At 40.0% G+C, this 27,033-nt stretch overlaps 1 protein-coding gene across 2 annotated transcripts in view; it reads left to right on the top strand.

Moving 5' to 3' along the window:
* LOC149168728 (Mitochondrial inner membrane translocase complex, subunit Tim44-related protein) overlaps positions 1-27,033 on the top strand; it is a 453,829-nt gene that overhangs the window by 27,761 nt on the left and 399,035 nt on the right. For both annotated transcript variants that reach the window (XM_089428390.1, XM_089428389.1), the window contains exons 2-3: positions 25,029-25,139; positions 25,424-25,488. In XM_089428390.1, the coding sequence (XP_089284516.1) occupies positions 25,029-25,139; positions 25,424-25,488 (176 nt within the window). The remainder of the gene's footprint in view (positions 1-25,028; positions 25,140-25,423; positions 25,489-27,033) is intronic.

The following is a 27,033-nucleotide window of genomic DNA, read 5'->3' as shown; positions in this document are numbered from 1 at the left end:
TGTGGAATTGTCCCCAAGTATTATCTTCAAATCAGACTCCCTCTCTACCAAGTTTGAGAGGATTTCTTTATAGCTAGTGAAATGTCTAGAAGTCCCACTATCTAAAGTTTGAGAGGACTTCTTTATAACTAGTTAAATGTTTAGAAGTCCCACTATCTACCAAGAATTAGAAATTGTAGAAACAAGAAAGTACTCGATTGAGTTCAACTGCATTATTATCATACCTTGGATTCCTTGATCTCTAGGATGATGACCTTCTTCACGATTAGCAGGAGCTTCTCTTCTTCTTCTATTGTTAGACCTGTTGTTGTTGTAGCCACAGTGATTGTTGTTGGAACTTGGAGCACTTTCATTTTCTGGACAGTCTCGGGCAAAATGACCATGCTTGTGGCATTTGAAACATTGAACTTTTGATACACCCCTTTTAGATCTTCTATTAGAGTTCTTGAACACTGGTGCAAGCTTTCTTGAATTAAATGTTCCTCCTCTTTCTTTCCTCTTCTTGGCTTGGGCAGAGAAGGCAGTGGTCTCTCCCTCTTCATGGTTTTGAATTCTTCCTCTAGAGATCATTGTGGATCCCTCTCGAGTGCATTTGCCTAACAACTCATCAAATGAGGGAAACCTGTCATTGTTGCTAATGGTTGTAATAAATGTCTCCCATATCATAGGAAGACCTCCAAGGGAAATCAACACCAGTTCACTGTCAGATACAATCTCTCCAACAGTCAAAAGTTGATCCTTGAGTTGAGATATCCTCATGAAGTATGCTTGAATGGTCTCACCCTTGTTCATCTTGATGTCCTTGAGTTGATTCTTCAAAGCAAGAATTTGGCTCAAGTTGTTGACTTCATACATCCCAATCAACTTATCATACATTTCCTTGGACTTCTTCAATTTTGAAACATAAGTGATCAAATGATCTCTCAAAGAATCAATAATGATTTTCTTAGCTTTGACCTCACCTTTCTTGTACTTGGACTTGACAGCAGCAGAAGCACTCGTTGGAGGCTCAGGTACCTTGCCATTCTCTTCCAAAGTTAGATCCAACCTAGCCCTCCATGGAGCAAAGTTTGACGAGTCATTCAGCTTCTCCTCAATCTTGAAATATGAGGTAGACATCTTGACTAAGTCAAATGAACTTTAGCATATCAGATCTCTTCAAAGGGGTGATTGCTCTTGTGTCCTTAGGCTTGTCTTCATCTCAACTTTGATACCATGTTAATTTTCCAATGTTCTTTGCTATAACAATCACTTTAACAATTTCTTTTTTCAGTAGCAATCACTTTTTCCAAATAATTTCAATCATCCAATGTCAGTAAGCAATTGTAGATAGAACAATAAACAATACACACAATAGAAGAGAACCAAGATTAAATGAGACACGAAGATTTATGTCGAAGACCAGGGAAAAACCCCACAAGGGGGAAAACCCAACCAAATTCTTCTTCTAATAGATGTTCATTAAATTTTTAACAAAGATACATAGTCCAAGTACATCCAACAACTAGTCAAAGGTCAAAGCCTTGACTTTTCAAGACAACCAATCCAATATCCAATAAGAAACGAGACAAAAGTCAAATCTGGCCAAATATCAATTTCGCAACTTTTCAGCCTAGTCAAAGTAAAAAACAACCGGAGTCAACGCAACTTTAACTAGTCCAAAGTCAACGGTCAAATCAACTTGAAAGAATTCGGTCATCCTAGTAGTAATTGCGGCCTCATTTGCTTAGTCAAACTCAGTCAAAATAGTCCAACAATTCTGTGCACAAATTGGTCAAAGTCAATAGTTTGACCTATAGAGACCCTAGCCTTAGATCTGCGGTCAAAGATGGCCAAAGTGCCCCAAAAATTTCGGTTTTCTTCCTGAATTCAGCCTTCCAGAACAAGTCCAAAATCAAGTCAAACCAAGACAAAACTCCCAAAGTCAACGTTGGTCAAAGATGCCAAGACAGAAGTCAAACTCGGTCAACAAATTTCTCTCTCCTCCTCTCGTATGTTTGAACCCGGACCCTGCAATTTTAGATTAGATCGAACCAAATAAAGAACATGGATGTGTGATGTGATGCCTCCAAGTGATGCCAAGCTTGGTCTATTTATATGAGTTTTGCGGGGGTTGAATTTCTCCTTTATGCTGACTTGTACTTTTAAAGATGATTTGGACCCACATTAAAAATAATATTTTCCCATGTGCAGTTTTTTTTTTCAAGGGCAAGTGGGGTCTCCTTAGGGTTTGCACACTAGAGGAACATATGACACCCTATAGGTGAAGCGTTGAGAGCCACGAGACTCCTGTCACTTGTAGAGCATCATTCATATCCATGGGCACCCTCAACACCTCAGCAAGCTTGCACTTTGCCCCATATTATTCACGAGATGATGCACTTGGACCAGCATGCCCCAACCGGCTTAGCAGTGATCACATGGTTTGGCAGCTGATTCGAGGCTTAGATGAGGTTTATCTCACCCCTTGAGACATGGGAGGGATAGCACCATCCTCAGAACCCTCAACGTTGAAGCAAAACCAGGCTATTCCACCACCAGAAGACCCATGAGACCAACTTGTGTGCCCCAACCCCAAAATTGGGGTCCACAAGATGATTTGCATGGAAGTCTAGGGGCTAACCCCTAGACCTTGATTTTTGGAGCCATCTACACTCATCTTGGCACTAGAGGAGCCCGACGCTTGCCTAAAGGAGGCCTATGTATGCATGACATCAGCATTTCAACCCTCCTATGGGTTAATTACTTTGTTACATCGGAACCGCTTCTGAGAGGTGGGAGCTTTGGAACTGTATGGGAACGTTACCTTTTCAGCGGGAGCTGGGGAAGTTTCGGGAGATTTGCAGATTGTTTTTTTTGGAGTTCCGACATTCCGTAGGGTCAAGGAATGCAAAGCCTGTAGAGAAATATGCTGAACTGCCCACAAAACATGAGCCTATGTTGAAGCCTTCGTAGGAAGAAAGGCCAAAGACATCCTTAACACCGATATCCTTAATTGAGAAACTGGAGCAATCTCTTGATGGGTTAAGGAAGCGTGTGGCACCTCGACGTAAGGGCGATATTTGGGATGTCATGCTGATGAGTATTTCTTTTGCTGTTTATGTATATATATCACAAAAGATTGTGTGTGCATATTGTATGTGGTAGTTAATGCTTAAACCAGTGTTACTTGGGAGCAAGAGCAAAAACGGGGGCCGGAGTGACATTTTCAGAAGCTCCCGGGTTGGGAGTGAATCCCAGAGCGTTTTTTATATAATATATATATTTTTTATATTTTTATATTTTGATACATATATGTCAACAAAAACATGTAGAATGATGAATTAGATGTAAAAAACATAAAAAAACATAGATTGAACCATATAACAACAATCATCTAGAAGTTATAATCTTCATCAACCACGACCACAAGTTAGTAACATACAACATATTGAGTCTCATGATTCATCAATATTAAAGTTTCAAGCTTTCAAAATTCAATATATAACATTTATCATCATTGATCACCAAAGTTGTACTTGTAAGCTAAGTGTAACCATTACAACAAATAATATCTAACATGAAATGAAATGTTATAAAATGAAATGAAGCAACTTTCAACTTTCATGAAGCATCATATTCATAATTCATTACTAATGAGTTATAATTGCCAACTTCAAACTTAAATTGTCATATATTGTTTAAAAAAATATCATAATAAATATGAAAGAGTCAGTAGTTATAAAAACTACTAGAAAGGTCATAAGCTAGTGTGAAGTTTGAAGAATACCTAATGTGATTTACTTACATGGCTTTTACATTAGATATGTCCCACTTTTTATGTTACAATGACTGATATGCATGTTAGTTGATCTCACTTGATTCCTTGAGCCCATGCTTGACAATTCCTTTGGAGGACATTGATGATACTTCAACCATACTTCATGATGATGCTACACACCTTTTGATGGATATTGGAGCCTTGATGATGAGCATTGGACCATGAGATGACTTGGCATGCTTCTTGAGACATTCCATCACCCATTGGACCATGGACATTGCCTATTAGAGCTAGGAAGTTGCATTGATGAGCTTGATGTATCACTTGGAGAGGAAAGGAAGCCCCTTGATGGTATTGCACCCTTTGATGATATTGAGGCTTGGTTTGATGACATGGCACTTGATGATGATCATACACCTCTTTAGATAGGTCATGGACCCCTTCCCTTGATGACATCATGATGATGCTGGAGGATGTTGCACATGTGATGGGATGTCATGGTTGATGGGATATTTGATGATGAGGGGGCACATTTTGATGGAGATTCATGACCTTTTCATTAAGAAATGTGAACTTTTGCAGGTACATTGCACCTTTTGAGGAGAGACATGACTTTTGGACCCTTCACACCCCCTTTTGTAGATGATGTCACCTTCATTACGCTTCATACACACATATGTGGCACTTTTGGTGGATATTTTCATGTTCTAGCATTGTATTTTCACTTTATAGGCATTTTGGGTAGTCATCTTGAGACCTATCCACCTTGCATAATAGATTATTATATTTTTAGGGCTTTTAATGAATAGTCTAATTGGGGTGAAGCTCTTGGTTTCCCTTATATAAATAGGGGAGTGCTAGCCCCATTTTAATCATTGCACCTTTGTTAAGAGATCACTTCTCTCGGATTACTATATTTTCTCTCTAGTTCCTTATCGAGGCCTAAGTATAGCGACTTCTTTGGACTCGTGATGTGGATGGACTCTCTTTTCATCGATGATTATTGGTGAACTTTGATTGATGCATGCTAATTAATTAAGTTATTCTTCTTGATCTTGTTTATGTTGATGGATAAAGGTTATTAAGTATTGTTGTTTTTTTCCTAGTACTTTAGAATCGGGTCTATGTTTAATCACGATCACAAACACATTGAAATACACACAACTCCAAAAACTTTGCACAATTGAAATGTAACAACAGTGAACCAATTAAGTACACAATTATTTATATAGACCCTATTACCTCTCAAACTAGCAGGGGTCATAAAAGGGATTCCTAAAGGAAAACTGCTATATCAAAGGGCAACGATGAAGGCTTAGCCCACTGTCACCTTAGCGAAGACTCCCTACTCTTTATTAACTTTTAGCGATGGGAGGAGACCTGGTATATATATAAGGTCACTTGACAAGGATAAATTGACCAATGGATATGAAGTGACCCTTATAATCCTTTTCCTAAAAGGGGTTTTAGGAATAGAGCTTTGTTGCTTGTCAAGCAAGAAACAAAGATTTCTAGGAGGAGGTTAGGACTTGAGGGTTAGGTTTAGAGGAGTATACCTTATGAAGGAGTTTCCCAATCCAAAAATTCTTATTGAACTTGACTTCCCAAATGGTTCTTGAAGATTTGACCTTTCAAAGGTATGGGACCACACGGGACCAACTGGACCTGGCCTAGGTTAAGGGGGAAGAATCTAGCAATCAATGATGTTCTTAACCCATACAAGATAGGGGAAAGGATCAAAACACGAATTTTCACTTAATGGTGTCAAATTGATCCTATGAGGCACTAGCCTTGGGAACACTAGGGCAAAGTTTGATCTTAGAGCTAGGGATTGGGTTATCTCACAACTCCACTCTCGGAATGGCTTCAAAATTGGAGGAGGGCTTGAGGACACACCAACACAAGAGGGGCTAGGAGATCAAATTTTTTTGAGGGCTACTTCGTCGGGAAACTGATGCCCTAGGTGACCCAACTTGGCTAGACCTAGAAGAAGGTGAAAAGGAATTGATTTTTGAGTGACCACCTCTTGGTAGATCAGTGCCTTAGTCTTGGGAGAATGGAGTCTAGGATAAATATGAATGAGGACCTTGTTTCTTGGTCAAGGAGGCCTCAAGACTACTTCATTTGTCTTCTAGGGCAAGGGGAAGCAACCTTACAACTTTATACTTCGACTTGCAAAAGGTGATGGCTTATCAAGAGGAACTCAATGACTGAATTATCCCTAGGAAATTTCATTCAAAATTACATGGCCCATACCTTGAGAGATGCTATATAGAGACAAAATTCCACAATTTAAGCAGTAAATTCATGCAGTGATTAGCCCTAAAAATAGCGAAATTCCCCATCCAATGTATGTGACAAAGTAAAATAAGAATAACATTAAAAGCTTGTACTTACATGTAATAGAACATATCCAACCATCATCAATTTGACAATAGAGAAGCTCCAAGATAAGATAAAACAAATCCAAACATCAAAATTCATCCATAAAGCTTGGATTCATCCTCCAAGAAAAAGTGTGAACTTCTCTAAAGAGAAGAGAGATCCAATAAAAAATGATAATGAGAAAATGAACTCATCTCACTTGTATTTATACACTAATGAGGAGTTCGAATTAGTCTCTTAGGCCTACATAAACCCCAAAAATAAAATAATGTCCTAATAACCTAAATTCTGGTGACAAGCCCACCAAACTAGCTCACAAATGAAATAATAAGCCTCATAAAAGGTCAAATGATAAACAATACATGTCTTAGGGCCCTCCAAGAGGCTTGATGAGTTCCATAGGTGTCATAATGAAGATTAGGACCCTCAAAAGTGATGGACAAGGGGTTGGCCCCTTGTTCTCCAAACAATAAACCTGTGGTGCTTCCAGTGGGTGTGGGGGCACAATAATAATCTCATGGGTCTCCAAATGAGTCGAAGATGCCTGTAGATCATTTGTAAGGGCTTCGATGATGGTGTAGGTGATGCCACATCATCCTACAAGTCTTGGGTTAGCTGCTAAGTGCATGGTGCATCTTTGGGGCTGGTTGGGCAAAGGTGAACTAGGTGCATCTTCCTCATCCAATAGGTGAATCTGAGCAATCTTTGAACTTCCTCGGGGAGCCATGGAGTGCTTTCTACTACTGTGGAGGCCCATGACTCTCAACACACACCCTACATGTGCCAATGTAGCCATCTGAAGGGTTAGGACCTCGTATAGGGAGACCAAACCCAAGATGGAGACCATCTACAATCCTGCATAAGGTCCAGTGCGTCCCCTAGCCTTCCATTACAAGTCAGTAAAGAAATCGAGTAAAAGAGCTTAAAAACCATAGACCACAGGTGGGGACTTCATAATGGCTTGCCCTTCCATAATGGGCTTTGCGATGTGCTAATGTCTCCAAACTCCAAATGGGGTTAACCAAGTATCTTATTAGGTGGCTTCTGTTGATTTTTTGGGTAGCATCGAATGTGCTCTAGCTCCGAAATTTTGTGGAGGGGCTAGAATACATGAGATCTCCAAGACCCATAAATCGTTTGGAGAAATTCCACCCGGATTGTATTTTATTAAAATAATTAATATTTTTAATGGGGTTCCTAAGTCTAAACTTAGGAAAATTAAATTATTAATGGGTATTAATGAAAATATGGGTGAGAAGCTTCTAAGAGACGAGGATCAAGTCTAATTTAATCTTAGTTGTCGATTAGAGACTTAATCTCGACTGTTGATTTCTCAACAAGAAAAGTATAAATGGAGGAAATCGATTGGAGAGATCTTGCAGCTAAGGGGCAGTGATGGTTCGGGAATATTGACAGAGAGGCAGAGAGAAGCTTGTGGAAGCAGTGCAGTAGCTAGGAGAGTTGACGCTGGGCCAATTTGGGCCCGCGCAACCTTGACGCTGTTATGCTCTTAACCTGCAAAATGATACCCAAATACAGAATATGCGAAGAAAAGATACCCAGAACACAGAATAGCAATGATTTTATTATTCAGAGAGTAATGTTCACTTGCCTCTTCGAGGGGGCAACCTCCAATAGAGCAGAGCTCGACTACAAAATAAGACACAATGCTCCTCGCAGGGAGTCTCTATCCTTTATATATGACTCATACATGCAATACCACGGGCCAATACCGTGGGTTTTATTAATACCATCTATCTAATACTACGGCCCATTTGCAACTAACTGTGGTCCCGTCATTAATTGCGGGTTAACCACTTACAAATATTAATATGGGCTTTATTGACTCTTGACTATGACGTGATCCCATGACATAAATAAGGGGGTTAGGGTGGGACCCTAACATGCCCTCCCCCTTAAGACTAGCCTTGTCCTCAAGGCTGAAGCTGCGGAAACTGCTGAAGAATAGTGGCTGGTTCCCAAGTTGCATCTTCCGGAGAGGTGTCTTTCCATTTGACGAGGACTTCCTTAATCATCCGGCCGGCAGGTGCTTGTCTCGCGTGTCTAGAACCTGTTTGGGTTGAAGCCAGATTGACCCTTCTTCGTCCAATTCAGGTAGACTGGTTTGAACTCGGCAATTGTTCCCAATCACTTTCTTGAGGCACGATACATGGAAAACTGGATGGATTTTTGCCGTAGGTGGCAAAGCCAACTTGTAAGCCACTTCTCCAATGCACTGAAGTACTTGGTATGGTCCGTAGAATTTTGGAGAGAGCTTTTGACAACCCTTGTCTTTGAGTGATGTTTGCTTATATGGTTGCAGCCTCAAAAAGACCTGATCCCCTTCTTGAAATTGGTGCTCTGAGCGATGCTGGTCGACCTGTTGCTTCATGCGGTTCTGAGCTTGATGAAGATTCTCTCTAAGATGGGCGAGCATGGTTGCACGGTGTTGTAGGAGTTGATCCACTGCTTGTACTTTGGAGCACCCCTTGAGATAAGAAGTAGGGGAAGGCGGAAGTTGACCATATACTACTTCATAGGGAGTCATTTTGGTGGTGGCATGATAGTTGGTGTTATACCACCATTCAGCCAAAGGTAACCACTGTACCCAAAGGTGTTGCTTTTCTGAAGTGAAACACCTAAGGTAGGTTTCTAGACATTTGTTGACGGCTTCGGTTTGACCATCTGTTTGCGGATGATATGAAGTACTGAGTTTGAGTTGAGTGCCTTGTATTCTGAAGAGTTCCTGCCAAAAATTACTGGTGAAGATCGGGTCGCGGTCGGACACAATGGAAGTGGGCATGCCATGCAATTTGAAGATCTAATCCATGAAAGATTGAGCAACCAAAGTTGGTGTAAACGGGTGGGGTAGGGCGCAGAAATGAGCATACTTCGACAGTCGGTCCACAACCACCATGATGACTGACTTGTTCCCTAACTTTGGAAGACCTGTAATGAAATCCATAGAAACCTCCGTCCAAATTGATGCCGGAATGGGCAATGGTTGTAATGTGCCTGGTGTGTTGACGGTTTCCCCTTTGTGGCGTTGACAGACATCACATTCTGCTACGAAGGTAAGGATGTCTTTTTTCATGCCTGTCCAAAAAAATGATCTTCTGGTGCGAGCATACGTCTTCTGAAAGCCCGAATGCCCTGCAATGGGAGATGAGTGCAATTCTGCCAAAATGCGACTTTTGAGGGTGGATGTTGGTGAGATTACGACTCTATCCTTGTAGCGAAGAATATCATTCTTCCACGAGTAGCCCTTGGTGGAATTAGGATCTACCTGCAATTGAGAAATGAGTTGGGAGAGCCCGGGGTGTGAAAACCATTCCTTGCGAGCCTCTTCAATCCAGTCTGGAATGGGGAGGGAAATTGCGAGCAGAGTACTTTCCTCCTCAAATTGGCGAGATAATGCATCTGCTACACTATTGTCTTTCCCTTTCTTGTAAATGATCTCATATTCATATCCCAGCATTTTGGCTAACCATTTATTTTGTTGTGGGGAGGATAGGCGTTGCTCCAAAAAATATTTAAGACTGTGATGATCTATCGGATTTGGAAACGTCGCCCCAATAAGTAAGGTCGCCAGGTCTCGACTGCATGTAAGATGGCCATCATTTCCTTCTCGTAGGTAGATTGGCCCAGATTCCTCCCACTGAGTTGTTGGCTTGTGAAGGCCAACGGTCGCCCTTCCTGCATTAAGACCGCCCCAAGACCTGTACCCGAAGCATCACATTCAATGACAAAGGATTTGGTGAAGTCAGGTAGTGCTAAGACTGGAGTGGAACACATGGCGTTTTTGAGAGCGGTAATGCCTGTTGTGCTTCTTCGTTCCAGAAGAAGGAATTTTTCTTTAGGAGTTGAGTGAGGGGCTTCGCTATGCGGCCATAGTTGCGGACAAATTTATGATAATAGCCTGTGAGACCCAAAAATCCTCTCAAGCTCTTCAAGGTCTTAGGTTGAGGCCATTCTTGCATTGCCTGGATCTTTTTGGGGTCCACCTTGACACCTTCACGCCCCACAATGTGGCCCAAATACTCCACTTCTTCCATGCCAAACGAACACTTGGACATCTTGACAAATAATTTATGCTTGCGGAGCAGTTGCAAGAGTAGATCTACATGCTGAAGATGTGCCGCCCAAGTGCCACTATAGATGAGGATGTCATCGAAGAAGACAAGGACAAATTTCCTGAGATATGGTTTGAGAATGTGATTCATAAGGCTCTGAAAAGTAGAGGGGGCATTACAAACACCAAATGGCATGACCAGGAACTCATAATGGCCTTCATGAGTTCTGAAAGCCGTCTTGGGAATGTCGACTTCCTTCATGCGAATTTGGTGGTAGCCTGAGCGAAGATCCAACTTAGTGAAGAATTGAGCCCATTGAGTTCGTCCAGCAAATCGTCAACCACCGGGATGGGAAATTTATCTTTGACTGTCAACTTATTGAGGGCCCTGAAGTCGGGACACATCTGCCACTCCCCATCTTTCTTGAGCACCATGACCACTGGGGATGAATAAGGACTAATGCTGGGACGAATGACACCTGCTTCCAACAGTTCCTTATGATTTTTTCTATTTCATTCTTTTGGGTGAACGGATATCTGTAACTTTCCCACCCAATCACTGTACAAATGGCTTCCAATAGTGGTCTACAACTAACAATGAAATTGCCTTCCCAAACAGTGTTGCCCAATCCAACATTCATGGACAAACTTCAGAACCACTTCAACAATCAATCTACTTAGTATATCGACCCTCCAACATGTTCCACTGCCAACTCTCTCTGTATAAGATGACTCACTACTTTGCTATCCAAGGCTAAGGCTAATTTCGACCTCCTTTAGGGTTGAACCTTGCCACAAAACTCCCGCGTTGTTCTTGTTGCCTTGCGACCCTACACAACAGACTACATTGAGGCACGTTAGGCCTCTTTTAGGGCTTGACCCTCCATCCTTATGCACAAAAACAATAATAGATCTTACGTAGAGAGTTTGGTGGCTTAAACTTGGCTTGTACATACATTTATTATGGCAAGGATTAACTTCAGACTTCGGTGCTCCTACCCTCCTTAACTCTACTTGAACAAAGCCCTTCTAGGTCACATAACATCCATAGAGAATGTGTCTTCCTTTCTTGAGCCAACGCGGCCTTCATCAACAAAAATTAGACCATAAAACCCATCTCTCCAACCTACAACTCCTTCTTGAGGTATGCATCTCCTTTCTAGGGCAAATATAAACATGGATCAACTTCAGACTTCGGTGCTCATTCCCTCCTTAACTCTACTTGAACAAAGCCCTTCTAGGGCACATAACATCCATAGAGAATGTGTCCTCCTTTCCTGGGCCAACTCGGCCTTCATCAACAAAAGTAGACCATAAAACCCTTCTCTCCAAGCTACGACTCCTTCCTGAGGTATGCATCTCCTTTCTAGGGTAGATATAAACATAAGATGATTGCTATGTTGTTTAGACCCTGCCCTTGGCCCTTCTCATGCTTCTATTCACTCGGCCAAGTGTTTTGAAGGCCTCGACCTTCATCCTTCAGGCCTCGACCTTCAATTCTAGCCTTGTATCTTGGCAAGGATTACGACCAAGCCCTCCTAGATACCTTGGGTTGCCTTCTCCTTACCTTGACCCTTAGATCTAGGGCTTCTTTCATGCTGTAGCATAACTTGACACATTTTAGCCCTATTTGACCTTCTTAGAATAGGAGCATCTTAGCCTCATGCGCAGAACTTAGCCCTCCTAGGGCACTCTTAGCACAAGAGAGCTACATCTCTTCTTGCACCAATGTTTTTATGAACCTCACTTTAGGCTCCCAATTCCAACAAAGGCAAGGAGAAGAGTCAAGACAACTATGGAAGAAACCTTCCTCCAAGAAGAAATGCAGATGGTGTCAAGGATGCAAGAAGAAATGGTTATCATCAAAGGGTCCCAAGGCAAAAAGACTTCAGAAGTACATCAAGGAAACCTTTTTCTCCCAGGTACCAAAGTATATTTCTTGGTTATTGCTATTCTTGTACAAACTTTGGGCACATGGCAAAAGATTGCAGGGCATATCACAAAGATAATTATAATGTTCCCTGTCAATATCTGAGAAGCAATTTTTCAAGAAGTCATGAATTCTTATTCATGAACAACATAGAGTGCTTCAAGTGTCTTAACATTGGACACAGGGCACGTAATTGTAACTTGACTTGGGCACCTACTTAAAATAGAACTATGCCAGAAAAGAAATTTACGCAAGTATGGAGAAGGAAGCAAATACAATCCGAAAATCTCTTGAACTCTCTAGCCAACAACACATGTTGTTGACCTGATCTTCGACAATCTAAGCATTTGATGGGGAAACTCTGCCAAAAGGAATACCATGCATACAGTTAGGGGGAGCTTATGATGATTAGGCATTCTTACAGAAGCCATCCGTGAATGAGTCTTATGAAATCCTTGATGAGCTATATGGACAATCATTCTTTGATAGATCATCTCTCAGGAACACTCCTTGAAGAATATAATCCTTATTCATTCGATGGATTATTATTGAAGATCTCTTCCACTTGATCATTAGCAGGTAATCTTTCATGAGGGGTAGTTGGTTCATCACATGAAGGAATTTAAGCACATCTATTATAAACCACATTGCTGGAGAGAAGAGCACCATGACAAGGGGAGTAACATACCTATGAAGAACTACTATTCATAAAGAAAAGAAGCAGCTTGACAGGGGGAGTACTTGGGCACCCCGTTTGCCATTGATGTCAAAGGGGGAGAGAATGTTGAAAGGGAAAGAATATTGCCATCAATGACAAAGGGGGAGATTGTTAATCTAGGTTGCCATTGATGTCAATATGGCACTAGCTAAGATGGAAAATATTGTTGAGATCACTGGTTCCAAATGATGATGTCATAACTCTTGTTTCATAAGAATGTCATCAATTAATATGTCAAGTCACTAATAAAGAAGTCTTAAGAAGTGCCAAGTGCCAAGTATTTAGAAGCCCTTGATGACATATGGAGGACTACATTTGATGAAGTCATATTCTTGATGAATGGCCACAATTGATGATGGCACTTGACGAGGTCTTGATAACATGGTTGGAGATCATTTGATGATTGGAAGATTATTTTGGAGTTCCTAATGATGTTGCACTATGACAGCACTAGTATATGATGACATTGTTCATGCGTCATGCTACATGGATGTTGCACTCCTACATAATGACTCTATGATCCTATGATTACATTGATAACAATGAAGAAGCCACGCTGTCCCAAACATTCCTCATGCTGTCCTAAACTTTTTATGCATAAAATTTAAGTACAATCACAAAGAAAAAATATTTTGGACCCCTTGGAGGCATCCTTTCAAAATCGACCCTAGACCATCTTAAAGAGGATTTTTTCCTCTTTCTAACGAGCCTTTATTTGCCCCGAAACTCCCAATAGTTTGTGAGATATTGAATTTTTAAGTTAAGGAAATTATTCCTAGCAGTGAGCCGACCTACACTCAGTCATACAAGTCGGCCTCACTTCAAATAGACGTGTCCCTTCAGTTATAAACGAAATCTCTATAAATAGACGTCTAAACACTTCATTTTTATCACCAATTTGGGCAAGAATTCAGAGATACGAAGTACAAAAGAAGACAGAAGGCAAAGGAGAACAGGGAGACAATTGTTCAGGACGAAAAAAGGATAATTTTATGTGGGCATAAAATGTTGGTCGAAGCTGTCGTAGCTGTTGTGGTCGAAGAGCTGCCGTAGTTGCCGTGGTAGAAGCTGCTGCAGTTGCCGTGGTCGAAGCTGCCATAGTTGCCGTAGTCGAAGCTGTCGTGGTTGCCATGGTCGAAGCTGCGGTAGTTGCCGTGGTCGAAGTTGTCATAGTTGTCGTGGTCGAAGTGTTGATTTATTGGGATTGCACAAATAGAGCTCGTTGAAGTCTTCTCTTGAGAACATAATAGGGCAGAGTTGGAGAACTTTGTAAAGCAATATATTGAAGATTTGTGGAGATCATTGAAGACCATGATGCATTGAAGCCATTATGAGGTGACCTTGAAGAAGTTTTGTTTGGGTAACATGAAGAGCAATGGTGACACTTTCATGTGAAGAATAAGGTTGTCATTGATGATGTGATGTGGAGACTAAGTGAAGGCGTAGCTGAAGATTTATAGGGCTTTCTGAAGAAAACATACCTTGACAAAGTGAAGCTATAGGGTTGGAGCCCTTGGGGTTGGTGCCTTGGAAAGTCCAAATTGGTGCTTGGAAAATATAGGATTGGTGTCCTTGGAGTTGGTGCTCCTAAACTCAAGGTTGGTGCCTTGGATAAGATAGGGTTGGAGCCCTAGAGGATCAGAGTCCTCAAGGAACCAGGTCCGACCCTGAACCAGATATAGGGTTGGAACCTGTTAGCACTTGAAATTTCACCGCCATTTGGACAAGTTTAGAAGGAGTGAAAGCAAACCCTAGACCTAATGCCTAGTGACCAAATTTTGCTTGAAAACTCTTTGAAATGACAAAATTTGACCTTGACACTTCAAAATCACTTTGTAAGAGCATGTTTGATCACTGGAGGAAGGCTGGGAAGACTGACACTAACATTGGCTCCAATGGGGATGGTAGCTCCTTGGAGGTGCCAAGAACCGCATACCTTTGGGAGAGCAGACTAGTGTTTTCCAACCATTGGGCAATGGAGTCATTATTTGACAAACAATACAAGACTTTGACTCATTTATTGACTGAAACCTGACTTCAATTATGAAACCTACATGACTAAAAACTGACTCACAAATGACTCATGACTGACTTAACTAAAACAAGAACTTACAAAGCTTATTGAATGGCAGCAGTCCATCAAGATTTGAAATCATGATGACAACCACCTGTATTTCTTACAAAACAATATACCATCAAACTATATCAAAATGCCAATGCAACCAATCAAGCAGATGCCTTCTTGATTGATTCTCCTGATCAGATCTTCTGGTCAACAGTACAAACCTATCACTGGGCATCCAAAAAATAGCTGACCATGATCTCTTTCATCACTGAACACAACAATAATCACTTTCACTGCTGACTGTAACAAATCTGCCATTGGATCCTGGAAAGCATGAAGACTTAACATTGCCACCTCCTACTAAAAGAACAAGGTATCCTTTATTTCAAATTCTGATCTGCCTTCATCATGTGCTTCAGTAAAAGTATGCTCATAAGCTTCAAAAAATTCTGAACAAGTAGGTGAGTAGATCTCCTCTTGAAAAAACATTTCAGCACATGAAACATATGAGGAAGAATCTGAAATGGAATCCTGAATGGTATGATCTTTTGTAGTTTGAATATATGGTAGGTTATCCTCATGTGGTATGACAGCCAGATTCTCATTACATTCATCAAACATGAGAAAAGAAATTTCAGATGTTTCGTGAAACCCAACACTAACATTTCTATCAGCTACCATAGATTCATCCAGAGAAACCTTTTCACTTACTTGAACGAAGATCTTGTCTTGTTTTTCACAGAGGCAATGGACTACCTCCTCATGAAGATCTAGTGTTGGTGAGATGAGAGCATTTAGGTCTGCTACTTCATTTTCTTCATTTGAGGCAGCCGCGACAATACAACTCTCTTTTATGAGATTCGGAACAACATGTTTTGCCTCATCACAATTTATCTCCCGATCTGATTTATCATCATCACTTTCTGAGATTGGAACATTACTTTCTTGCGTTACCTGCATGATGTCTTCTTCTATGGACAGATCTGAAACAACATTTGCTCTTTCCTCATTTTCAACCATATGGAAATCTTCAGCCTGCTGATCTTGACAAATATCCTCTAAGATTTCTGTGTGCTGCTGAAATGGATTCTCATACAGTGCCTCCATAATCTCAACGTCCATAAAATTATCATCTTCATAGAACTTCTCAAGGCTTTCAATAAAACTATAGGCATGCTTGCAACAGTCTTGAACTAAATTCAATGATGGATAAGAGTCCTTATATCTTTCAATGAACATAGCATGAAAATCCTTTAAACAGTAAATACAAGCAGGTGGCAAACTTTCATACCATGATTGGGCTTTACCTTCCAGAGTGACCAGGAATATCTTCATCAAGCAATCTTCAGGAAAATCCACCTTCAATTTGCGAATATGCATATGAAATCTAACTAGATGTAGAGCAGCGTCCTTCTTACCATCATCATTAAATGTAGGCAAATTCTTTGACCAATCTACCTTTGGAATTTTATTTGGAAAACCTGGAATGTGATCTCGGCTCAAGGGAGCATATCTTCTTGTGATTTGGTCCATCTTGAAAAGCTCAAAGCCACTGATCTTCCTGCAGTGAAGTCACCGTGAAGCATTGATCTCTGAAGTTTTCAGTGAAGGAGTCGCCAGTGAATGATTCAGCCTTGTCAGTGTCTGATCGTTGTCCACTATCAACAATCAGATCTGTACTTGATACATGTACTGGGGTAAAATGCCAATGAAGTGTTGTATTCACAAGCTCACGGAGATGGACTGAAGCAGCGTTTATCTACTAACGCTGATGTAAAACAAGAGCGTTTTCGAAGGCTACCTGGCGTAACTTCAGGCTCCGTCTAAGACTTATGAAACAAACACATCAACCCACAAACAAATTTGTTCTCCCCAGTATGGTCGCCAGTATGTTAGCACTTGAAATTTCACCTCAGGCTGAGAAAGGTAAACCTCAAGGCAACATCAAACCATTTAGCCTCGTAGCTAGCCCTACGGGGCAGGAGAAGGCTCTCTCTGGTCTATCTCGGTAAAATCTTCAATAGATGAGATGACCAATAAGGTAACACTGATATTAGGCTAGTAAATTGATCAAAGGGTTTGATTTGGGGTTTTTTGGGTTTTTGGTGGCAAATTGAGGAGAGGGCAATTTTGGGTGCGGGGATTGGACACAGTTTCTGCAGGGGGTTCCTTGGGGCGAGGTAGGAGACAGTGTTGATGCCTTTGATTGAGGTGGATGGTCAGGAATGAAAGGTGAAGAGCTAAAGAGTGCAAACAATAACTTTGAATTCTCTTTAGACAGTAGAAAACATTGAAATTAAACAAACTTAAAAGCAGAGCATGGCAAGCATGAATTCTTACTTTAACACTTCATTTGTTTAATGTGCAGAAGTAAAAGAAAGGAAATGAGTCACATAACAAGCTTACAAGTACATTGAGAAATACACCATCAACACATGAGTCCACAAGAATCCCAAAGAGGATTGCAAAACCCTGGTCTTCCTTAGCCAAAAATTGCAGAGATACAGTTAATAATACAATGATAGCTTCTCCCTCAAGAGTCCAACCTTCCAACCTCTGAAAATGATTAAGAAAATACATAATATAGGCAAGCCAACCTCTTCCCTTGCCTCTAGGGGTCGAGCTCATCCTTCTAGGAGCTGTTTCAACTAATTCTAAACTGAGCACTAAAATCTAGGCAGTCAAAACAACTTGCCTCTATAAGCTAGGAAACCAATTCATTCATTTAATTTTCACCTTTTTCATGAATGAATCTTCTAGAAGTGTTACATAAGAGTAAAAGTGTCATAAAAGTACATTAATTACATCAAAGAGCATAATAATCCACCCCAAAAAGTCAAACAGGGTCAAACTGCGTTTTTCTGAGCTGTACAGTGCATTTTGGAAAAATCTGCCTGACGGGTCGCGCGCATTTGGAACCACTTTTGGGGCACTTGCAGGTGTCCAAATTGGGCAAGAGTAGGCTTGTTGGAAAGGTCTATGAGTCTACTTTCCAACCCAACTGGAATTTTTGAATTTGGAGTTCATTTTCCCTGTCAAAAATCAAATCTCCCAAGACTGCTTTCTGCAATTCAAAAAAGTGGCAGAAAGTCATTTTTTGCTAGTTTTTTGACTTTCTGGAGGCCCAAAACTTCACCAAATCTCAAGTCCATCCATGAGCATGTGTAACTTTGCATGACAAATCTGGAAATGCTGAGTTTTTGTCAAATGGAGTTGCCATGATGAAGGGTCGCGCGGGGGGTGAGACCCGTTAATGGGAAAAACCTGCAAATTGCACAAAAAATTCACAAATGACAAAATTTTCTCCAAATTTCTTGAAATTTGGGCTGGGAGTCCCCAATCAAGTACCATGCTCAGTCAAAGAGGCTTTGACCAAAATTTGGAGTGGATCGGGCCTTTTCCGTCGTTTTAGTGCCTTGGCCAACCTCCTTGGATCCGGCGATTGTAATTTTGACATTTCTCTAAAACCATGACACCTGTGCAAAAAATGAAGGAGGTTTTTCTTTTTTGGCATGTTGTGGACAAAAACCTCTCTCAGTTTTCCAAAATTCATCTTTTATTGCTCTGGAACATCATTTGAGTGCGACTTGTCCCGATGTGTGAAACAAGGAATTTTGTCGAAATGAAGCGAAATGAAGGGGATAAGGGGCTTCTAAATTCTTGGGGAAATTTTTGGGAGTGGGGAGGGATGTTAGGAAGCAGGGGAAAGTGGAATCTCAGAGATTGAGCGAGGGGAAGGGGTCCAAAAGGGCAAAACACAGGCCAAACCTAGAAAATTGCTAGGTTGTAGCTAGAAACTAGGGTTTGTGCAAAAATGAGGAATTTGGCGGATCTAAGGGATGGGAAGTGTTTTATAGAGTATTTTAAGGATAGGGGAAGGTGTATGAACATCTGGATACAAGTTTTGCCGATGACTTGACCGTCCAAGAGAAATTGGTTTTCAAAACCCTAGGAGAGGGAAATGACCTTGCCAAGACACAACTGAGGCATGAACAAGGTGTAACATGACCCAATGGAACCTAATATGATGATGACAACCCTCTGAATGATGATACACTCAGCTGAATGATGACATGGACCACCATTTGGACAAGTTTAGGAGTGAAAGCAAACCCTAGACCTAATGCCTAGTGACCAAATTTTGCTTGAAAACTCTTTGAAATGACAAAATTTGACCTTGACACTTCAAATTCACTTTGTAAGAGCATGTTTGATCACTGGAGGAAGGCTGGGAAGACTGACACTAACAAAGCCCTTGAGGTTGGTGCCTCAAAATTGACAAGGTTGGAGCCTTGGAAGTCCAAGTTGGTGCTTGGTAAATACAGGTTGGAGCCTAGGAGATTGAAGATCAGTGTCTTCACCTAGGGTTGGAGCCCTACATATATTGTACTTGATTTATTGAAGAAATTAATAAAAGCATTTATTCTTATTGTCTATTTTGTGTTCTAAATATAAGTGATCTAACTGGTAAAAGTAACAATTGAAAAGAAATACTAATTCACCCCCTCTCAGTATTTCCAACAGATGTTTGTAGCTCAGACAAGGACTTCCACACACGTTTGTGTCAAATGTGTGTGAAGTCATCCAAGGTCCTTTCTATTTTGTAATTCACCTTATTTAAGTTAATATTATTAAAGGGAAAAACCTTTTAAGTTATGAAAAGTTTGATAAAGTTTAATTTAATACACTAGTGATTTATATAAATTTCCACTATTGATCTCTAGTGAGATTGGGATTTAATCTCAATTGTTGATCTCAATGAGAGATTAGGGCTATCTCAAAATTATGAAGACAGGGCATAGAAGGAAATAACACACAATAACTTGATTGCATAGAAAGATAGAGGAGTTCACTGAGTGTGCAAGCTAAGAAGAAGAGGGAAATATAGTAGTGAAGGGAAATCGAATTCAACCATATTTGTGGAGGCTGTATAATTTCAAGGAAGGAGGTAGCCATATGATTTGGGCGTAGATGGAGAAGTTTGATCCAACAAGTTTAAATTAAAGATTCAACAAGTTTATTTTGTGAGATCATAAGGAAGTTATTCACGTAGTGTTTGGATAGATTTTTTAACATGGTATTCCAAGATCAATGGATACCTACATAGTATCGAATTCACCAAAAGTGATGCAGATACTAACTTATATTACATATTTGTTGGGATTGATGCGTTTATTTTGGTGTTTTATGTTGATGACTTGTTTCCTAGAGATGCATAAAAGCTCATCTAGGAAAGCAAGGATGGTAGCTAAGTGTGAGATGAAGGACATTGGCATAATGCATTACTTCTTGGGGTTGGAGTTTTGGTAGAGACTAGGGAAGATTTTCCTTGGGTAGGGTAAGTATGCACTGGAGATCTTGAGGAGTTTTTGGATGGAGGATTGCAAACCTATGTCCACACCCGTGATCACTAATCTAAATAAGGTGGCCGTTTCTAATTGAGAGTTGGTGGATCTCACATTGTATAGGTCGTTGATAGGTTCTTTGATGTATTTGGTCAATACCAAACCAAATATGTGTTTTGTGGTGAACACCTTGAGTTATCTCATGGTGGTGTCAAGGCAAGAGCATTGACCAACATCAAAACATGTGCTCAAGTATTTGGGGGGCGCAATGGAGTATGATTTGATATAACTTGGAGATGGTGAAGTGAAGTTGCAAGGGTATTCAAACTCATACACATTAGGAAATGCAACAGATAGGAGAGCACCTTAGGGTGTCACTTTAGCTTGGGATTAATGATGATATCCTAGATTAGCAAGAAGTGGATTTCTATGTAATGATCCTAAATAGGAAATACAAGTGATAACAACAAATATTCTACGCAGCAAAATACAAAAACGAAATTTTCAACAGACACCCATATAAAAACTGTAAATGGAGAACTTCTGAGCCATTTTATTAATTTTCTACAAGCCAAATACAATAGATGATGGAATGGTGCACCTGGGCTTTTCTCAATGGACAAGCAAGACCAAACCCAGGTAGGAAAAGGGTTGAGTTGAAGGCTGCCCAGCTGCTGCACCACTTTGCACTGCGCTGCCCAGAAAGCTACTACTCTATTGAAGTTCGAATGGCTGGAATGGGTACTAAAGCTGCCCAGAAAATTATATCCTTTTAACCTCGAACTACTTGGCCAAAACCCAGAAGGGATTTTCGTTGGTTTTGACTTTGATTTTTTGAACCTCACCCCAGCTATGGTTGCCAATTTCGACCAGTTGGAAACTGGCTGCAAATCCACTGGCAAACTCCTCCAAAATGCTGGGTTTACCCTTGCTATCCAACTCCTAACTCCCCGAATGAACTCTTGGCCTGACCCAGTTGCTCTCCAAGCATCACGAAATTTCGCTGTCTGGCCTCTGCCCTATCTCTCAGCCTAGAAATGTGAATTGCTGGAATCATGGCTCAACTGGCTGAAATCTCTAGCAAAAATGTCTGTCCAACAATGCTACCTCAGCTCCCTCACCTCTCGCCAAGCTGTGTGATCCTTCCTGGTCTCAAACTCCCTTTGTGTGATTCCTGACTGCCCAGAAATATGCACTCCCTTCCTCTGCGCTGTTGTTGATGTGTGTCACTGCCCCGGAACTCCTGAAAACTCTTGTAGATCAACTTCCCTAGGGTGGGCACGGATGGTCTTCCGAAGTAGAGGTTGAACCTCCTGCATGAGACACTCATGGCTAAACAGTCGGTAGACTCTCTAAACAACAGAGTGAACAATTCTGTGTTTGTTTGCAAATGTCAAAGATGAAAACAAAATGAGCACTGATCTCTCTTTATAAATCCACCCATTCGATTTTCCCTCCAAGCATATCGAATGGCTAATTCGAACTCCTATGTGGGTGGCCCCCACATTCCACTAGCAGCTAAATAAAATCGATTTGGCCCCTAAGTCCCTAAGTCGAAAGTGTGGGGCCCTCTTCCTTTGTCAAAAATGTGCAAAATTGTGTAGCAATACCTTGTTACTAATGTGTTTGAGAAGGGACATGACATTCTGTGGCACTAAGCTCAGCAGAGGTAGAATACCTGGCAGTTAGTATTGCTAGTTGTTAGGTCATCTGGCTTCACAATTTACTTGCAGAATTGTTTGATTAGTAATTGGATCCCACAGTCATTTACTATGGTAATTAGAGTTGTATCAAACTTTCTGAGAATCTAGTATGTCATGGTAGGTTGAAGTATATAGATATTAGATATCACTTCATACGTGACAAGGTTCAGAAAGGAGCAGTGAAGCTTCAATATATTTATGTAGATCAATAAGTAGCTGATGTTTTGACCAAACCCTTGGCAAAAGGGAAGTTTGAGGCATTCAGAGATAGACTTAGATTGGTGCAGAATTCCTTCCTCACTAAGAGGGAGTGTTGAGAAATATGGTTTGGAGTTTGGACAGGGATTTCTGCATAAGTTTAGTGTGAATGTGTGAATCATATTTTGAGGTATTTCGTTAAGTAATTCTATTTTGTAATTCCCTTTGGTAAAAAAAGAAGTGGAAAGCCTTATATTTAACCATTGAGTCCGATAAAGTGTATTGCATGCATGACTATGAATTAATCTCAACTGTAGATCTCATTGAGAAATTAGGTTTTGGTAGATTAAGGTTTTATTTAAAAGTATAAAGACAAGTCAAGATAGAGAGCTCAAACACACAGTTGAGCGGTTGAGCAGGTGTAGTGACCAAGATAAAGAGAACAGGGCAAATTAGAGAAAGAGGCAGTACATATGGCACAGGAAGAGTCCATGTAGGTGCAGTCCTAGGCTATTGGTAGATTAAGGTTTTATCTTAAAGTATAAAGACAAGTCAAGATAGAGAGTTCAAACACAGTCGAGAAGTTGAGCAGGTTTAGTGACCAAGAGAAAGAGGGAGAGGAGGGCAAATTAGAGAAAGAGTGTACATACGGCACAGCAAGAGTCCATACAGGTACAGTCCTATGGAATTCATACAGATCCATATAGTCTGTGTCATATAGTTTGTAAAGTACAGTCTGTATAGTAGTATAGCAAACCATATAGCCATACAACAGTTTATTCCTTGTTTTTCTGTTTTCCAGCAAGCCATACCTCTCTCAAGTAGGCCGTACACCATAGTTTCAATGTGATTTTGTTTATTGTGCAGCTGCTGGTTTTTAGCAGTCTGTGGAGGTTTCCTTGTAAGTCTTTTTAAAGGAATGAAAAGCTAATTTTGAAAAAGAACTTACCAGTCTATATGTGACAGTGAAACTGTCTTATGCTTCCACTATTTAATTTCCAACTATTGTGTGATTGTTGTTATGGTTTGAAATATGATTTCTGCATTGGTTAAATTCAATAATTTATTAGTTTAATTGAGATCATAAGGACAGCAATCATCTAGGGCTTGGAAAATTTATAATTGTTTTATGTATTGTTGGTTTGTAACTTGGAGGATATTGTTTGTTTATTCCTCCCTAGGATAGATCTAGGGTTTTGACATTGGATATTGCTATCTTATTGTAGGTGGAGATAGAACTCAAACCTATATAAGGACTTACTCTCTTCATTATTTTTCATGGTTGGATTTGTGAGGAGTCCCTCCTCTTGGAGCTTTGTTGAATATCTAATGGAAAACGTTTATGTTTGATGCTAATAGTTGTCATGTCTAATTTTTGATGTTTGTTAGGAATCACTTGCTAAAAACATGCTTGAGAGGGTATATGTACCACATTGGAAGGGATTTATGTGATGAATTTTCCCTCTTCATCCCTTTGTTGTTTTATGGTTGAATGTATTAACTTGCTTCTATTATAAAGTTGTTTCTAGTTAAATACTTCATTGTAAGACAAACCCATGTAGCATAGTTTGAGTGTGGCACCTTTAGTTCTCCCTCCAAGTGCATTTTGTCATTGTTTGGCCACAGATTAAGGCTTGTTGTGGCATAGCTCTATTTTTCTTAATCGTTAAAATTGCTCTCTTGGTGTAGCCTCTTGATTCCATCTACCCAATATTGGATAGGAACTAGTCCCTTGTCCTCCTTCACCACTTTATTTTCCTAGACTACATAAATCTGTTTTTCTAAGCTATCTCTTCATCTCTCCTTCAGCCTTTTTGTCATAATCTTAGCAATCCTACTTAGGGATACCCCCTTGTGTTGGAGAAGAGCCAACCAAAAGTGAGAGAGGGAATTATTAAGGTGACAGTTGGTAGCCCCTCTAGGTTGCCCTTGGGTTTTCACTTTGTGCTTGGGATTTTTATACATATAAGTGAGAGTTTGGAAGGTAACAGAATATAAATGTGCAAAAAACACAATGACCATTAAAATCAATACAAACAAAGTTCAAGATAGATTAGATTGGAAATTTATATAGCTAGTAATAAATAAATTGGGATTTGACAAAGAATCCTAGTTTTACATCCAACTGTATATCTACAGTAAAAACTGCAATCTTGATCCATGGGATTATACAGTAAAAACTGCAATCTTGATCCATGGGATTCCAAGGAAACACTTGAAATTCAAAGACAATGATTCCATCTATCTTTAGCTTTATTAATATGGAGAGTTATGTGCTCATTCATATTCTGAGAAAAGAAAAATGTGGAGGGAAGCATCAAAGGATTCAAAGTAGCAACAGTTTGAACCATGTGCATGCTGGTGCATCACCCAAATAAGTATTTCAACTGTATTTTGACATCTGTGAGTATAGCCATTTGAAGCAATCTCTGAATGGGAATGCCAGCTTAGATTTAGGATACAATGAGTGTTCTCTGTCACTGGGGTAAAACGTTTCCTCTCTTATTATAGAGGTTTCCAATCGACTAAACAGGGTTTTAGAGTTCCACTGACCTATTTTGGTTATTATTGGACATAAATATAATTTCTTTCTTTCTTACCAATACATTGAATGGAAATTGTTTATTTTGAAATGGAAATTGAAGATGCTTTCTAGTTCATTTGCCTTCAAGGTTACAAGGATCAATTTTTTCTAGCTTGAAAGTTGAGTACATGAAAAGATGGACTTAATAGAAAAACAATCATGAATAGCTTTTTTTTTGATGCTTAAAAGTGCATTACGTCTTTGCATTTTATTGTATATATTTTCAATATGTTGATATGGTTTAACATGTTTCTAAATGGATTGTCAGTTGGACATTCTAGGTTGGAAAGCTCATATGATAGCCTTGATGGAGCATTGGCACAAAGAGCTTGGAGTACATTTAATTCCCATAATCACTCCGGATTATCGATCTCAAAGGGTACCGAGTCTTTCCAAGCCAGATTTGCATATTATTATAATCTTGTGTTTGAGATCTCCTGCATATTATTAGAGTAATTAGGATTGAAAATATATGAGTAGATGTGGATAATTGCTATACTGCTTCCTGATTTCTTATTCCTCTTCATCAACGTTTTGCATGGAAATATCTTATCTTGTTTTACTTTGCCATCAATCCTGATTTCTGATTCATTTTCATCAATGTTTTGCATGACAATAACTTATCTTGTTTTTCTTACTCTGTTGTTAACGATTTTGTGATAGGCTACAATCTTCACATCAGTTTACGGGAATTTTCTTCTGGCCTGTTAAGACATAATGCAGGACATGTAAGATGATCCTACTTCTTTTGTACTAATGAAAGGTTTCATTTATTTGTAGCATTAGTTCTATTGAATTCCTTGTTTTGGTATTGATTTGAGTAGACTTTCCCAGGAGTTATTTTTTATGTTGAATCTTGGTCCTTACTATATATATAGGTTGTGATTGATGTTCAAGTTAAAGAATGTTAATGTAATAATTTTCGAAATATTTAATACTCGATTAATGAAGGACAAAGTTTTACACTATCATTTATGGCTATGGTTTTGCCTCTGGATGGTCATCTTACTGATTTGGTTCACCTCAAATTTAGCAAAGGTAGAAAAGGGGTTTGCTAGAATTTGGTAGTCTGTTGTCAATTTGGTAGTCTGTTGTCCATGCTTCTGGACACTTTCCCTTTGGTTTTTTATCCATGTATGATACTCCCTGGAATTTGTTTTATCTAATTACTTATTGAATATGAATGTTTAAAGTATTGGAAGCCAGGAACGTATCTGAAATGCCTGCTGCAACCTGGTTATTTTTGGCAGTGATGATATTCTGACATCTATACCCCACGATATTCTAACCTCAAAGATAGAATTGAAGCACCAAATTGAATAGAGTATTGTGAAGTCATGTCTGACAAAAAAGGTGATTCTAGTAACTAATAAATCTAGAGGAATAGAAAATCATAGAATAAAAAGAAAGGTAAAATTATTCAAAAATAGTCACACATATAGTCTGGATCCATTTTTTCTATAAGAGTAAAATAAGTGATCCACATAGCTTTGAGATGTGTTACAACTCATACTTGTATGAGGTTCCACATTGTGATTTTCATCACATTGTTGGAGTTTTCTGCTGGTGCCTTGGAGCTTTTGATGGAATTTGGGGAGATACACCTTCATGGAACATCTTTTTTTTTTTTTTTGTAAGTAAGAATATGTATTATAAAGAAAATATAGTACAAGACTTCTGCAACTGCAGAAAAACGAGCCGCTAAACAGCAGGCTTAGCAGCAAAAGACTGAGAGAAAAGACAGCCCACCATGCAAGGCGGCAGAGAGACACTTAGGCTAAAAGGGCAGCCGGAAAGGAAAAACCACCTCGGCTCCCAGGAAGGGCAGAGAAAAAGAGCACCCCGAAACTTACATGAACCAGAAAAAGAGGGAAAATTGACCAAACCAGAGATTCTACACAGCTCGGGTGGAATCATTTGGTCGCCCTTTTTTCCCCTGCTTTTTGCCTGCTCTTATCCAGATCCCCCCTGAGTTATGCAGTTCTTGATAGATCTGAAGACTGCGTTGGGCGGGGGGGGAAAGCTCCTTGTCAGATTCTGGAGGAGAAGCCTCATGAGAACGCTTCTGAGAAATAGGGGGGACTGATTTTTCCTTCAGACAAACCGCGGTCGAAACCGGTGCTGGCGTTTCCTGCTTTGGCGAATCAGCTAAGATTTCTTCGTCTGACTTCTCATCCTCTTCATCAGAGCTGGAGGAGACATCCAATGGGGGAGGATCATGGTGCATCCATCTTTTGGGCTTTGGCTTGGAGTTGGCCTTCGTGTTCTGGGAG

Source organism: Pinus tabuliformis, chromosome 4_2 (genome assembly GCF_031772625.1).
Source record: "Pinus tabuliformis cultivar Carrire ecotype Pingquan chromosome 4_2, CPIR1, whole genome shotgun sequence".
NCBI classification, from domain to species: domain Eukaryota; kingdom Viridiplantae; phylum Streptophyta; class Pinopsida; order Pinales; family Pinaceae; genus Pinus; species Pinus tabuliformis.
Note: the sequence above shows the minus strand (reverse complement) of the source record. Positions and strands in the feature narration are given on the sequence as shown.